A 16667-nucleotide genomic window follows, 5' to 3' on the forward strand; every position below is an offset into this window, starting at 1 on the left:
CTCAGCTATCCTATACTGCCGTCTTCCGGGAACTCTTATTCTATCATCTTCCTTCTTGGTTTATTTTTTAATTTATCAGTATAAACTGGAGATCTTTCCTCATTAATTTCCTTTTACAACTGCATAGAACTTTATTACACAGATGTGTTATGGCTTGACAGTCCCTCTGGCAGACCTTTGATATTTCCAATCTTTTGCTCTTCTGACCAATGCTCTGATTCCTTATCTTGTACATATGTCATTTTGAACATATGCAGTGGCACCTGTAGTATAAATGACCAGAACTGGGATTACTGGATTAAAGAATACATATATTTGAAATTTTGAAAGATATTGTCAAATTGTTCTCCTTATGGGTTACACAGTTTTGCAGAGTATGCAAATGTCTATGTCTCCATAGCTCTCCCACTGAGTACATTATCACACCTTTTGAAAACTTCTCAAACTTTTGAATTTTTGTCAGTTTCAAAGGTGGTAGTTTTAATGTACATTTCTCTTACTATGAGTTCAGTTGAGCACATTTTATGTTTGACACTTGTATTTATTTGTGAACTGTATGTATTCTTTTTTGACTAATTTTTTTTCTATCAACTTGGCCTTTTTCCTTTATCTTTATACACATACATACATACATACCATATACCCACACATGCATAAACATACATATGCATACACACACACAAATGTATTCATGTTTAGGTCAGGCATTATTTTTAATATGAGTTGCAACCTTTTTCCCTCAGTATATAATTTTTTTTTTGCCTTGACCTGCTATATTTTTTTCCTTCTCAAGGAGAAATTTTTATGTTGTCAAATTTATCAGTATCTCTTTTAAAAACAGCTTGTGGATCTTGATTTAAAAGGCCTTCCCCAATTCAGTGTTATAAATTAATTGCTTATATGTATTCTACTACTTATATGGTTTCATAGTTTCAATGTTTACAGCTTTAATTCATTTGGGTTGATATAGTATACTGTTTGAGTACAGATCCTAGTTTTTTTTTCCATGTGACTTTCCTATTATCCCATTAGCATTTTTTAAAAAGGCTATCTCCAATCCACTGATTCGAGAGCACTCTTTAGTACTATATTAGATTTTGATATGTCTCTGGTTCTATTTCTGAATTTTCTATTCAATATCTTTGTTCTGTTTATATATTCATGTATGAGTTTTGCAGTCATTTAGTTATTGAGGCTTTATAATATGTTGCAAAGCTAATATGGATAGTTCTACTTTATTGTTCTTCTTTTATATGACTATAGTTGTTTGTTTATTTTACTATGTGAACTTTAGAATAAGCTCGATCTTAAAATCAGTGTTGGATTAATTAAGGAGGATAGATATGTTATAATGTTGAGTCTCCCTAGGCAAGGATGTTGGTTTTTTCCCCATTCATTTTAGTATTTTTTTCATTTCTTTCAGAAGTGTTTCCAAGTTTTCCTTACATAGATATTGTGCTTTTTGAACACCTAAGTATTATTTTTTAAATTCTGGGTATTTTATTTTTGCATTTTAAATGGATTTTTTCTTCCACCATGTATTCTAACTGGTGGATCTTTCTATCTATCCATCCATTTTTCATCTTTATCTACCTAATCTCTCCCTATTTCTCTATAGGTTTAAAGTGCATCTATCTATCATCTCTCTCTGTGTGTATACATATATATACACTATTAATTTCTGCATATTAATTTATCTCTGCTGACTTCCTGAATTCTTTTATTATTTATAATAGTCTCTCAATTGAATCCTCTTGGGAGCACTAGGTTGGCAATTGTGTCATCTGCAAATAGTGATTGTTTTACCATCTCCTTTCCAATGTTTATATTTCAAATCTATTTTTCCTGTTTATTTGTGTTAGCTAATTATATGTCAGGACTCACTCAGAGAAACAGAACCATTAAATATATATATAATAAGGAATTTATTATAGGGATCCAACTTGATGCATTTGAGGAGCTGTTTAAACAGTACGAGAAGCTGTTTCTTCTGTGTCTTGTGCTGTGGCCTGAAGTTGGTAGGGCAGGCAGTCAGGAAAGGATGATGGTCACAAAGTGGAGGTGAAAGGGCAAACTGGAACCTACGAGGATGAGTAGAACAGAGAAGTAGAGACTAGAATTCACATTATTCTTTCACTGCTTCTAAGCCTTCAATCGCTAAGATGGGGGTTGTCCTGTAGGAGAGGTTGTTGTCCTTTATCACATCGCTCATGCACCTGGTCTAGCAGTTAGAGTATGCAAAGGAGGAGATCCACCAAGAGCTGAATTTGCTGTGAGTGTGGTTGCCCCTCTATGCCAGGGAGGTGCTAGAACAGAGAAGCAAAAATGGGTGTGAGCTGTGATTTCATTTTGTGACCTGCTAGGTGTACAAAGAATATGGCTACTAATTCACTTCCACCTGCTCTTGTAGGCCATAATAATTTGGCTTTCTGAGAATTCTGAAAAATGTAGCTCCAGCGTGTATTATTGACATAATTTCAAATCTACTACAGAACACTGCCCATCAAATTGATGTTCATATGCACTTGTCATAACCATATTTAGTATAACTTCCAAATAAAGACAGTAGCAAAATTGTGCTTCTACCTCGCATAATGCAGTTGTCCCTCATACAAACAAAATATGTTCTCTCCCCAAATGAGGACCTTTGAGCTGAGTCAGACCTCCTCTTTAATACCCTGTAAGTTAAAGATGGAGATGTAAGGTTAACTACTACTAAGAAATCTTATGTTAGATGATAGGGGAATGAAAGAGGTAAAGACCAAAAAAAAAAAATTTTCATAATAAATCTATTCATTCTTTCAAAAGAAGAAAGAAATATCCATAACTATTGTGGGTTTTGTTCTTGCAACTGATCATGTGGTTGTAGCGGGTAATTATAACTACCTACTTCTATTACTCATTACATATTTCTTTTGTCCTCAGCTAGCACTCCATCTGATTGTGGTTCCTTGCCTGATGGAGTCACTTACACTTTAATTCCTGAAGGATTTGGGTCACACACAGACCACCCTGAATTGATTTGTTCCTAGGGTTTCATGGGCTTTAATCATAAGGCCTGAGAGTACAGAGAGATCTCTCAGGGACTCTCCTGCATTCCAGACATGCTCACTGCTGCTCCATTGGTAGGAGCAATTTGATTTTCCCTTGGCAGTCAGGACTGTGCATTCCAGTCAGGAGAGTAACCCTCTTCTTTGCCTGCTCACTCACTTGCCGGAGGGCACGCAGTCCAACAGGTAGCAGTCTCAACTTCCAGATTAACAGAGAGTAAGCAGATAAAATACAGGACCCCCAGTTCAATTTGAATTTCAGTTAAACAACATATAACTTTAGTATCAGTATTTCCCAGGCAATAATTAGGACACAGTTATTCTAAAAAAGTGTTTCCTGTCTACACAAAATTCAAATCTAATTGTGCATTTTGCGAAATCTGGTGACACTAGTCTAATGGAACTATTGCTGTGGCATGGTGGAAGCATTTCTTCCATTGGGAAGGAGGACTTTAAAACTAATAGAAAATGCTGTTTGTATTATTTCTACATTTTAGAATTTATTGTGGTTTTAGGGTCCTTCCTAATATACAGTCGATTTTCATGAACATTCCACAAGCGCTTGAAATGAAGGTATATTCTTTTTTATCAGTTAAAGAGTTTGATATATGCACATCATATCTAATTTATTAATGAGATTTACCGAGTCTTTAATTATACCTCTTTTTGTATGTTTTAGCTTAAAGGCAGGAATTAAAGTAAATGAATTATTTTTTAATTATTTGAAATAAAATATATTAATGATAAATAAATATTAGTGTATTTTGGCTATTTTTCTTATGTCCCATGTATTTTTGTTTTCCTTGAAATTTTTGCTACAGTATTTAAGACACAGAGATATATAGCTCTTCACTGTAAATCAAAACCTTTAACATTATAAATGCCCATCTTTGTGTAATTTAATAATCTTGGTTCTGAAGTCCAATTTATGGGATATTAAAATCATCCCTGCTTCTCTTTTTATTTCCTTGATATAATTTGATATGAATTTGCCTTTCCTTTATTTTTAATAAATAATTTTACTATTTGTTTGTAGGTTTGTCTCCTGTATATAATATAGAGTTGAAGTTTGTTCTAATTAAAAACTGTTTTTCTTTCAATAGGAGACTGAGTCCCAATTATATTTATTGATATGAGTGATCTCTATCAACTTGATTTTGTCAGATTTTTTATATTTTATGATGCAAACACATATTTGCTACTTAATTTTTAAAATATTTAGTAAAGTTCAAACTTTCGTTCTAGTGATTGTATTTATATATTTACAATTTATATATTAATAATTCCCTTTATCTTTACACAGTTAAAATTTATCCCTTGCTGTGAGCAATGATAAACTTATTTTGTATTCTTTCCTCTTTCCTGCTCCTTCTGTCTTCTCTGTTAGTAAATTTGACATGTATTAACTTAATGTTTACTCTGTATTTAACATTTGTGTTAAATATGCAGTTATGTCTACAGTTCCTTTCACTTCCAACTCTTACAGATAAGGTAATGAGGCAGTTTATTTTATTTTCTACTTTGTTCCCATCTCCTATTTTTATTAGTTAAATCATTTCAGCAGTATAATATCTATATTTCATCAGCCACTTATTTATGTGTCTCCCTCCATAACTGTATTTCTATATTTATACATACACACACAGAGGCAGATAAGTGATATGTATATCATGGGAAAGTTCGTTCATAATGGGTTTTATTTTGTGGAAGGGGGTTGGGGCAAATGGGCCAGAAATTGAACGTGGGTCTCCCACATGGTAGGCAAGAATTCTACCACTGAACTACATGTGCAACCCCCTCATTCAGTCACTTTAACCCCACCTTTAAAAAAAATTTTTTTTATCTACAAATCTTCACACACATACAATCCATACATGGTGTACAATCAATGGCTCACACTATCATCACATAGTTGTGTATTTATCACCATGGTCATTTTTTAGAATATTTGCATCACTCCAAAAAAGAAATAAAAAGAAAAAACAAAGAACTCATACATTCCATACCCCTTACCCCTCCCTCTCATTGACCACTAGTATTTCCATCTACCCAATTTATTTTACCCCTTATTTCCCCTAATATTTATTTATTTGTTATCCATAGTTTTTATTTATCTGCCCATATCCTGGAAAAAAGGAGCATCAGACACAAGTTTTTCACAACCACACAGTCATATTGTAAAGGTCACATCTTTATATGATCATCTTTAAGAATCAAGGCTACTGGAACACAGCTTAATAGTTTCAGATACTTCCCTCCAACCACTCCAATATACCATAAACTAAAAAGGGAAATCTATATAATGCATAAGAATAACTTCCAGTATAATCTGTCAACTCTGTTTGAAATCTCTCAGCCACTGTAACTTCATTTTGTCTCATTTTTTTCTTCCCCCTTTTGGTCAAGAAGGCTTTCTCAGTCCCTTGACGCCAGTTCCCGGCTCATCCCGGGTATTCTGTCCTGGTGCCAGGGAGATTTACCACTGAACTACATGTGCAGCCCCCTCATTCAGTCACTTTGACCCCACCTTTAAAAAAAAGTTTTTTATTTACAAATCTTTATACACACATAATCCATACATGATGTACAATCAGTGGCTCACAATATCATCACATAGTTGTGTATTTATCACCATGGTCATTTTTAGTCATGTCCCATGTAGGGGGGAGGGCAGTGAGTTCACCTGTTGAGTTGACTTAGAGAGAGAGGCCACATCTGAGCAACAAAAGAGGTTCTCTGGGGGTAACTCTTAGGCATAAATTTAAGTAGGCTTAGTCAATCCTTTGCAGGAATGTTACATAGGGGCGAATCCCAAGATCAAGGGCTCAGCCTATTGATTTGGTTGTCCCCACTGCTTGTGAGAATATCAGAAATTCTCCAAATGGGGGGAAGTTGAATATTTCCTCCTTTCTCCCCATTCCCCCAAGAGGACTTTGCAAATACCTCTTTATTCACTGCTCAGATTACTCTGGGATATATCAGGGCATCACACCAACCTGGACAAACCAAAAAAATCTCACACCATATTCAAGATTCCATGTACTTATGGTGTTCAGCTAAACTGACCGTACAAGTTAAATTAGGTAATGCATTACCCAAAATATAAATTTTGCAGCAAACAAATATTTCTCCCTTTGGTCTCACACAGAAATTGAAGTTTTAAAATATGAACAATATCATCCTTTACCCTGTATTCTAATCTACTTTAGTTCTATTCAGATCAGCTTCCTTCATATGTCTAGTAGAAGTCTAATCACTTTTTCAACTTTTTAAACAGTTCTTTGTATGGGGTACTGCTGACTTTCATATAGTGTCACATAAATACCCGAAGTTTCTCGGGGCAGCCAAGTTATATATAAACACATCAGTATCCCTGAATTCAGAAAAAGCAATTACAACTCCTGAATATATGGGACTGCTGTAAGAACTTACAATCTAGGAACCTTTATATTAGGCCCCAACCTGATAACCCATGCTCTCGACTTCAGTTCATCAAGTTTTTATATTACAGTTAGTCTATATGAGTGAGGCATGATAATATTTGTCTTTTGTTTCTGACATGTCATTCAACATACGGACCTTAAGTTTCATTCACCTAGTTGCATGCCTCACAACCTCATTCCTTCTTGTGGTTGCTCAGTAGTCCATTGTATGCATACGCCGTAGTTCCCCTTCCATTCCTCAGTTTTTTATACTCTTAGGTCACTTCCAACCATTGTGAATCATGAACACTGCTGCCATAAATACCTGTGTGCAAATGTCCATTTGTGTCCCCACATTCAGTGCCTCCAGGAATATACTGAAGAATGGGTTTTCAGGATCATATGGCAACCCCACCTGTAGCCTCCTGTGGAACCACCACATTGCCCTCCAAGGGGCTGCACCTCTCAGTTTCCCTACCAAAATGAATAGGTACATCTCTTTCTCTGCATTTTCCCTAGCGCTTGTTACTCTCTGTTTTTTTTTTTTTTTTTTTTTTTTTTTTTTTTGCATAGGCAGGTACCCAGAAATGAACCCAGGTCTCTGGCATGGCAGGCGAGAACTCTGCCTGCTGAGCTACCATGGCCCACCCTCTCTGTTCCTCTTTAAACAGTTTTATTCACACATCATGCATCCAACCTAAGAATATAGACGTGGTTTCACCACCATAATGTATATGAAGACATTTCCTTTTCTTTCACAAAGAATTCATACCCCTCCCCCATACCCCACCCCTCCCCTGTTGACATTTAGCTTTGGCATAATGCCTTTGTTACATTCAGTGGAAGCATATTACATGTTACTGTTGACTACAGACCCTAGCTTACATTGATTATACTTTTTCCCATATGCCATCCATTTTCAACACCTTGCAATGGTGACATTCATTTGTTGTCCCTCATGCAAAATTTTTTTTTTATTTGTACATTTAATCACCATCATTGTCTGCTCTAGGCATTCCTAAGTTATACCATCTCAGTCTTTATGCTCTCTCTTTCCTTCTGGTTTCATATGTGTCCCCAGCCCTTCTCCCACAAACTCACATTCAGCTTATTTGGTGTACTGATATTATTGTGCTACAATCAGGTAGTATTGTGCTATCCATTTCTGAATTTTTATAGTCAGTCCTGTTGCACAATCTGTATTCTTTCAGCACAAAATGCCCAATCTGAACCCTATTTCTATCTCCTGGTAACCTGTGTTCTTAACTTCAACTCTGAAAAGTCACTAATTATGTTAGTACATATTAGTGAGACCGTACAGTATTTACCCTTTTGTTTCCGGCTAATTTCACCCAGCATAAAGTCCTCAAGGTTCATCATTTTGTTACATTCTTCATGACTTTATTCAGTCTTACAGCTGTACAATATTCCATTGTATGTATATACTATAGCTTATTTAGCCACTCATCCGTTAATGGACATTTGGACTGTTTCCATCTCTTAGCGATTATGAATAATGCCGCTATAAGAATTAGTGTGAAAATGTGACCTTGCCTTAAGTTCCTCTGAACATATACCTAGTATTGGGATTGCTGGATCATATTGCAATTCTATACCTAGCTTCCTGAAGAACCGCCAAACTGCCTTCCAGAGCAGTTGTACCATTTTACATTCCCACCAACAGTGGATAAGTGTGCCTCTTTCCCCACATCCTCTCCAGCACTTGTCTGTTTTTTTTTTATAATGGCCATTTTAGTGGGTGTCAGATGATATCTCATTGTGACTTTGATTGGCATTTCCCTAATAGCCAGTGAAATTGAGCATCTTTTCATGTGCCTTTTAGCCATTTGTATTTCCTCTTCTGAGAAGTGTTCATGTCTTTTGCCCATTTTTAAATTGGGTTGTCTTTTTGTTGTTGAGTTCAAGAATCTCTATATATTCTGCATACTGAACCCTTATCTGATATGTGGTTTCCAAATATTGTCTCCCATTTCATATGCTGACTTTTTACTCTCCTGACAAAGTTTTTTGTTGCACAAAAAATGTTTAATTTTGAGGAGTTCCCACTTATCTATTTCTTTTATCAATGCTTGTGCTTTGGGTGTATGGTCTAGGAAACTGCCTCATTACAAAATTTATGATATTTCTCTACATTTTCTTCTAAAAGTGTTATGGTCTTAACTCTAATGTTTAGTCCTTTGATCCATTTTGAGTTAATTTTTGTGTATGATGTAAGATATGGATCCTCTTTCATTCTTTTGCATTTGGACATCCAGTTCTCCAAGCACCATTTATTGAAGAGGTTGCTTGGCCCCAGGTGGGTTGGCTTGACCACCTTGTCAAAGATCAGTTGTCCATAGATGAGAGGGTCTATTTCTGAATACTATTTGATTCCCTTCTTTTCCTATCCTTTGAAGTGTTTTCACCAAGAAAGGATGTTGAATTTTGTCAAATGCCTTTTCTGCATCATGTGGTTTTTCCACTTTGATTTGTTGATATGGTACATTACATTAACTGATTTTCTTATGTTGAACCAGCCTTGCATACCTGGAATAAATCCCACTTGTGTATAATTCTTGTCATGTGCTGCTGGATCTAATTTCCAAGTACTTTGTTGAGGATTTTTGCATCTATATTCATTAAAGAGATTGGTCTGTAATTTTCTTTTCTTGTAGTATATTTACCTGGCTTTGGTATGAGGGTGATGTTGGTTTCATAGAATGAGTTAGGTAGCTTTCCCTCTCAATTTTTTTGAAGAGTTTGAGTAGGATTGGTACTAATTCTTTCTTTAATGCTTGGTAGAATTCAATGTGACACTATCTGGTCCTGGGCTTTTCTTTTTTGGTTGCTTCTTGATGACTAATTCAATCTCTTTATTCATGATAGGTTTGTTGAGGTGGTCTATTTTTTCCTGAGTCAATGTTGGTTGTTCATGCCTTCCTAGGAAGTTGTCGATTTCATCTGCATTGTCTAGTTTATTAGTATAGAGTTGCTTATAGTTTTCTCTCATTACCTCCTTTGTTTCTGTGGGGTCGGTGGTTATGTCTCCTCTTCCATTTCTGATTTTATTTACTTATATCCTCTCTTTTGTCTTTTATCAACCTTACTAAAAGTTCATCAATTTTATTGATTTTCTCAAAGAACTAACTTCTGGTTTTGTTGATTTTCTCTATTGTTTTAATGTTCTCAATTTCATTTATTTCTGCTCTAATCTTTATTATTTCTTTCTGTCTGTTTGCCTTGGGGTTAGTTTGCTATATTCTCTAATTCTTCCAATTGAACAGTTAATTCCTTAACTTTTGCTTTCTTTTTTAATGTAGACATTTAGGGCAATATATTTCACTCTCAGCACTACCTTGCTGCCTCCTATAAGATTTTTTTTTTTGTGGGGAGGTAATGGGAATTGAACTCGGGTCTTCGGCATGGCAGGTGAGAATTTTGCCACTGAGCTACCATTGCAGCACTCCTCCTATAAGTTTCGATATGTTGTATTTTCATTTTAATTTGTCCCAAGATATTTACTGTAATTTCTTCTTTGACCAACTGGTTGTTTAAGACTGTGCTATTTAGCATCCATATATCTGTGAATTTTCTGACCTTCTACGTATTGTTGATTTCCAACTTTATCCCATTATGATCCAAGAAAGTGTTCTGTATAATTTCAATCTTTTTAAATTTATTGATACCTGTTTTGTGACCCAGCATATGGTCTATCCTTGAGAATTATCCATGAGCAGTTAAGAAAAATATGTATTTTGCTATTGTGGGGTATAGTGTTCTGTAACTGTCTGTAAGTCTAGTTCACATATCGTATTATTCAAATTCTCTGTTACTTTATTGGTCCTCTGTCTAGATGGTCTATCTATTGATGAGAGCAGGGAATTGAAGTCTCCTACTATTATGGTAGAGGTGTCTATCTCTCCCTTCAAGTGTTGTCAATTTTTGTCTCATGTACTTTGGGGCACCCTAGCTCAGTGCATAAATATTTATGATTGTTATGTTTTCTTGTTGAGTTCTTCCTTTTATTAATCTATAGTGACCTTCTTGCCTTTTTTAAGTGTTTTAAATTTGAAGTCTAATATGTTGGATATTAATATAGCTACTCCTGCTCTTTGCATGAAATATCTTTCCCCAATCTTTCACTTTCAACCTATTTTTGTCCTTGAGTCTAAAATGAGTCTCCTGTAGACAGCATGTAGATGGGTCCTTTTTTTTTTAAATTCTATCCTGTCAGCCTGTGTCTTTTGATTGGGGAGTTTAATCCATTAACATTTAATGTTATTACCATAAAGTTAGTACTTTCTTCTACCATTTTGTCTTTTGGATTTTATATGTCATATCTACTTTTTCCCCTGTTTTTACCTTTACTGATAGTTTTCATTGCTACACTCTTCTCCAGACCTCTCTCTCCTACCTTTCCTATCTGCCTGTAGGGCTCCCTTTAGTATCTCTTGCAGAGCCAATCTTTTAGTCACAAAGTCTCTCAGTGATGATTTGTCTGAAAATATTTTAATCTCTCTCTCTTTTTTGAAAGACAATTTTTTTTAGATATAGAATTCTTAGTTGGCAGGTTTTCTTTCTTAGAATCTTAAACATATCATACCACTACTTTCTTGCCTCCATAGTTTCTGCTGAGAAATCCACACATAGTTATATGGGCTTCCCTTGCATGCATTGGATTGCTTTCCTTTTTCTGCTTTCAAAATTCTCTCTTTGTTTTTGACATTTGACAATTTGATTAATAAGTATCTTGGAGTACGTCTATTTGGATCTGTTCTGCTTGTGGTATGCTGTACTTCTTGGATCTGTAATTTTATATCTTTCTTAAAAGATGAGAAGTTTTTGTTGATTATATCCTGCATTAGTCTTTCTCCTCATTTTTCCTTCTCTTCTCCTTCTGGGATGCTTACAACACATATATTTGTGTGCTCCATATCATTCAATTACCTGAAACCCTGCTCATATTTTCCCATTCATTTCCCATATATATATATATATATATATATATGGGAAATATATATATATATATATATATATATATATATATATATATGGGAAATATATGGGAAAATATATATTATATATTTTGGCATGGACAGGCTCTGGAAATCAAACTTGGGTCTCTGGAATGGCAGGCAATAATCCTGCCACTGAGCCACCATTGCACCACCCTTCCCTGTATTTTCTTTTGTGTGTTGGATTTCAGATGTCCAGTCCTCTAGTTCACTAATCTTTTGTCCTGCATCTTCAAATCTATTGTTGTAGGTTTCCATTTTCCCCCCATCTCTTCTATTGTGACTTTCATTCCCATAAGTTCTGTGATTTGTTTTTTCAAAATTTCGAGTTCTTCTTTTTGTTCACCCAGTATCTTCTTTATATCCTCCCTCGACTTGTTGATTTGATTTTTTATGAGATTTTCCATGTCTATTTGGACATCCTGAATTAGTTGTTTCAACTCCTGTATCCCATTTGAAGAGTGGTTTGTTCCTTTGACTGGGCCATATCATTGCCTAGTATAATTTATTATTTTTTGCTGACTTCTAGGCATTTGATTTCTTTAATTATTTTACTCTGGAGATTGTTTTTACTCTTTCACTTAGGATTTTCTTGCTGCATGGTTTTGTTCTCTATCTGTTCTTTGACATTCAGGTCAGCTCATTCTAGACCTCTAGTATAGGTTTTGTTTAATTGATCAGAATATTTCAGTTCTTGTTTTTCTGTTTCTTGCCCTGCTATATGGAGAGCCTTTTTTGTTTGTTTGTTTGAGGAGGGTCTCCTCAGGTATTATAGACCCCAGTCCGATTTTCCCAGGCCAGATAGGCCCATGTCTCAGTTTTACCTGAGGATGAGACATAGCAGCTTGTCGGACTTTCTTAAGAAGCCTCTAGACTGTGTACTATTCCTACCCTGCCCTGCATGTGGGGCTTGTCTGCTCATGGCTTCCAACAAGCTTAAAGTGATGTGGTTCCATAGAGTTCAGCAGACTCTCCCTGCTAGGGGCATGGTAGAGGCAGAGGTGAAGTAGTATCGTGGCTTTAATTGCTTCAATTTTCTAGTTGCTGGGGCCTGCATTCCTTGAAGGAGGGATTTCACTTGAGCTGGTCCCTAGCTTTCTCTTGGGGAAAATACAACCTTTAGGGAATTAATTCCTTTCACCTGACTAGTTACTTTGTCTCTCAGATGAGCTTAATTCTGCCCTTGCTTGGGACAGTGCTGGAGCCTGAGAAGGCTTCCAGTTCTATCTAATGAGCTGTGAAGAAGAAGAAAGAAAGCCTTTTCAGAACTGGACCCCTGATTCTCAGGTTTATCAGCCAAGAACTTAAGTTGGTTCATGGATCTATGTATCTCTAGGCTCAGGTGCTCCCTTTTCTTGGGGTCCAGCCCTTTTCCTGTATTTTGTGCTTTCCAACTCAACAAACCACTGTTTTTGTTTTTGTTTTTTTTTTCCTGTCAGCCCTGCCCCCTCTCTGCTGGGACAAAAACTCCTAGTTCCTTTGTATTTATTCCAGGTTTATCTGTGCTGGGAGCCTGTTTTCATTAGTCAGATTTTTAAAATTAATTCCACAATTGGAGTTTGGTTGAGCTAAGCCCTTGGTGCTAGTAAAGTCTGCTTCCTTTTCCCTCAGGGACCCAGCCTGCCATTTCCATGGGGAAGGGGTGCCAGCCTCTGTGTCTTGGGGGACTTACAGTACTGTGTGGAGTCATTGCATCTTGTCTAGACTGGTGTACATTGTGTGTCTGGTCACTGATGTTCCTTCAGTAGTTGTTCTGTACCATTCCTGGCTATTTACTAGCTGCTCTGGAGGATGAAGTAAACTTCACACTTGACCTTATCACCATCTTGCCCTGCCTCCTGTAGGAAGATTTCCCTACCTTTGTTTTTGTCTTATACCTGCATATAATGTAGTCATTGCTCACCACCAAGTTTTTGCTAAGTTTCTCATCATCTCTCAGTTGGATATGGTTTGTTCATTAGCAGTCTCCTCAAGAAAGGCCCCAAGTGTAAATGATTTCCTAAGCAGATTCAAATAATATGTCTGAAGCCTTGATATTTAAAAGATAACTTGGCTGTATACAAAGTCTTGGCTTCTACTTTTTTGGATAACCTCCTAAGTATTTGACATTATCTTCTGCTAGACAAGGTTCTGTGGAGAACTAGATGCCAAACTGAATTTCTTTCTCTTATACATAACCTGGTCTTTTTGTCTTGCTGTACAAAGAAATTATTCTTTAACTTTCAAATCTAATAATTATACTCTTAGTTGTTTTGGTATGGACCATTTTGGCTCAATTTGTTGGTGTTACACGATGTGTAATTTTGATATGTAGAGTTAAGAATTATTTTATTAAAGTAGATTTTCTAGAAATACAATTTAAATGAGCCATTTTGTTCTATTAGTTTGGTCTTTTCTCAGGTTCTTCATTTTTTTTGTCCTCTGTTTTCCTTTAGTACAGCATTTTTTAGGCTTTAGTATTTTCTGTTATCCTCCTCATTTTTTTTTTCTCAAATAGTTTTTCTATTTTCTCCTGCTTATTTTCTGTCTTCTGCCAGTCCTTGCTTCACCTACTTGGCTGTCTGACATCCTCTTCCCTGAATTCTTAAATATCTATTTTGGGGGCTCTTCTCTTACAACTTCATAAAGGTTTAAAATATTATGTTGGAATGGGAGTTACAATTTCTATCTGTTGAATTTTATTCATTTGTAGAAAAGTTTTATCGCTTTTCCCATGTAATGTCTTCTATGGTCATTTTGCTTATTATATTTCTGTTATTTATAGTTGAATGAATTGTATCATTGTTCTAGTTTGCTAGCTGCCAGAATGTAATATACCAGAAATGGAATGGCTTTTAAAAGGGGGAATTTATTAAGTTGCATGTTTGCAGTTCTAAGGGCATGAAAATGCACCAATTAAAACAAGTCTATAAAAATGTCCAAATTAAGATACCAACAAGAGGTTACCTTCACTCAAGAAAGACTGATGAAGTTCAGGGTTTCTCTCTCAACTGGAAAAGCACATGGCAAACATGGCAATGTCTGCTAGCTTTCTCTCCAGGCTTCTTGTTTCATGAAGCTCTCCAGGAGCATTTTCCTTTTTATCTCCAAAAGTCTCTGGTTATGTGGCCTCTTGTGGTTCTCATGGCTTTCTCCTGGTTCTCTCACTTTCTCCAAAATGCTTCCTCTTTTAAAGAGGTAAACTAATCAGGGTGGAGTCACATCTCCCTCAGATCAAAGGTTAATACCCACAATTGGGTGACTTCCATCTCCATGGAGATAATCTCCATGCTTCCGATCTAAAGTGCTGAATAGGGATTAAAAGAAAGGGCTGCCTCCATGAGATGGATCAGATTTAAAATATGGCTTTTCTAGGGTACATAATCCTTTCAAACCAGCACAATTATCCTGTACTGATCACTAATAAGGGGTTCTTGGGGTGGAACAGCATAGGGCATGTAACATTTCTAGTTTAGAAACAGCATGACTCTCCTGTTCACATTTTATATTGGCATTTCCTGAGGTTTGCATATAGAGCTTCCTGGACATTTTACATACCCGCTCCTTCCACTTTCCCACCTGTACTCATTGAATTCCCCCTTAAGCTGGGTGCCCAGTTGATGGTTTCCCAGGTTTGCCACTGCTAGGCTCCCTCTGAACATCCTATCACACCATTTTTGTTTCCCATGTGTGGTTTCCCACCCAGTGTGGCAGGTCTTGATTCTTTGGGGCAGCCTTTCCCATGATTTGGAATACATGCTTGCTTATTTGTTTTCTTTTCTTTTCTTTTTTTTCCTGACTCTTAAAACCGAGAAGATCTCATTTTGAGGCGAGTTGTTGTCATTTGTTGATGCTATGGCCGTTCGTGTTGTGGAGCTTAGCTCCAGGAGGGACAGGGAGGAGGGTCCCAGTGAGGTGCTGTCACGTGCCCATCGCTGTCACCAGAAACAACACTTCACATTAGGTGTCTTGGCAAGATTAGAAAAACGACATTTTTAAGAAATTCCGAAGTAAAGAATTATTATAATTCTAGCTATATTTTATTTTATATAATAGAACCATTTTTCCCTTTGAGTTTTTATTATTCAATAAATTCCAGGGGCTCAAAGATTGCCCAACGTGCCATGTGCCTTAGTGTTCTATCACATTGTAGGACTAATCCCTTGATGATGCCACAATTTTATATCATATTGACTATGATTTTTATTTACTGTTACCATGACACATAAAGGCAATAAGACAAACTTACTAAAGGAAGGTAGAATTTACTAAAGGAAGGTAGAACTTGGAAAAAGCCAGAAAAATGAGATGGTGAACAGGGAGTTAATGGTTTACGGGAATACACCCAGTGTCTGGAATTCAGAAGAAGGCATCAAACCAGGGTCCGTTTGCTGGCTGGTACTTAGAGAAGTGCAGAACACACTCAAGGGAACCCTATCTTGTACTGTTTGAACTCCAGGTCTGACGCCTAGTAGATACTTGATAATGAGTTAATAAATAAAAGAACAAATGAACAAACATGCTCATCTCATTGCAGTGATACAATTTAACTGACACAATATTCAGTGGGAATTGTTATCAAGATAACACTATTTCTTCAATTTTAATATCGAGTAACAACTCTATTTGTGCAGACCCATTTGTCCAACATAATTTAGGGTAGGAAGAATCCCATTAAAATCTTTGATCCTGTTTTATTCAGATATATCTTAATTGGCTCAACTACCAGTTACTGTGAAATCCAAGGTAATGGAGTTGGCTGGAGTGATCCTGCCCCAGAATGCATAAGTAAGTGAAGACTTTTCGAATTTGACTATAAACCTAAGCCACATTAGATAATAAAACTCCTGTATATATTTGCTGCTTTGGATGCCTTCCTGTAGAATTTGAATCACGAACTGTAGGTTTGTAACAGTGCTCTCACCATTTCTTCCTCTTCGTTTATCTCAGTTGTGAAGTGCCTGCCCCCTCCAAACATAGAGAATGGGAAGCACAACGGTGGAGAAAAAGACTACTATAAATACAGCTCTGCTGTCACCTACACCTGTGACCCTCACTTCTCACTCCTAGGCAAAGCTTCCATTTCTTGCACTGTAGAGAATAAAACATTAGGTGTCTGGAGCCCAAGCCCTCCTACATGTGAAAGTAAGTCATGCCAATAAATTCTGCCCTGAATTGTTTGTTCTCTTTTGTTTAAAGGA

The 16667-nt window shown here is 36.3% G+C and overlaps 1 protein-coding gene across 3 annotated transcripts in view; it reads left to right on the forward strand.

The window, feature by feature from the left end:
* C4BPA (complement component 4 binding protein alpha) overlaps positions 1 to 16667 on the forward strand; it is a 61293-nt gene that overhangs the window by 27197 nt on the left and 17429 nt on the right. For all 3 annotated transcript variants that reach the window (XM_077157644.1, XM_077157642.1, XM_077157643.1), the window contains exons 5-6: positions 16169 to 16254; positions 16417 to 16611. In XM_077157644.1, the coding sequence (XP_077013759.1) occupies positions 16169 to 16254; positions 16417 to 16611 (281 nt within the window). The remainder of the gene's footprint in view (positions 1 to 16168; positions 16255 to 16416; positions 16612 to 16667) is intronic.

Source organism: Tamandua tetradactyla, chromosome 4 (genome assembly GCF_023851605.1).
Source record: "Tamandua tetradactyla isolate mTamTet1 chromosome 4, mTamTet1.pri, whole genome shotgun sequence".
Classification (NCBI taxonomy): Eukaryota; Metazoa; Chordata; class Mammalia; order Pilosa; family Myrmecophagidae; genus Tamandua; species Tamandua tetradactyla.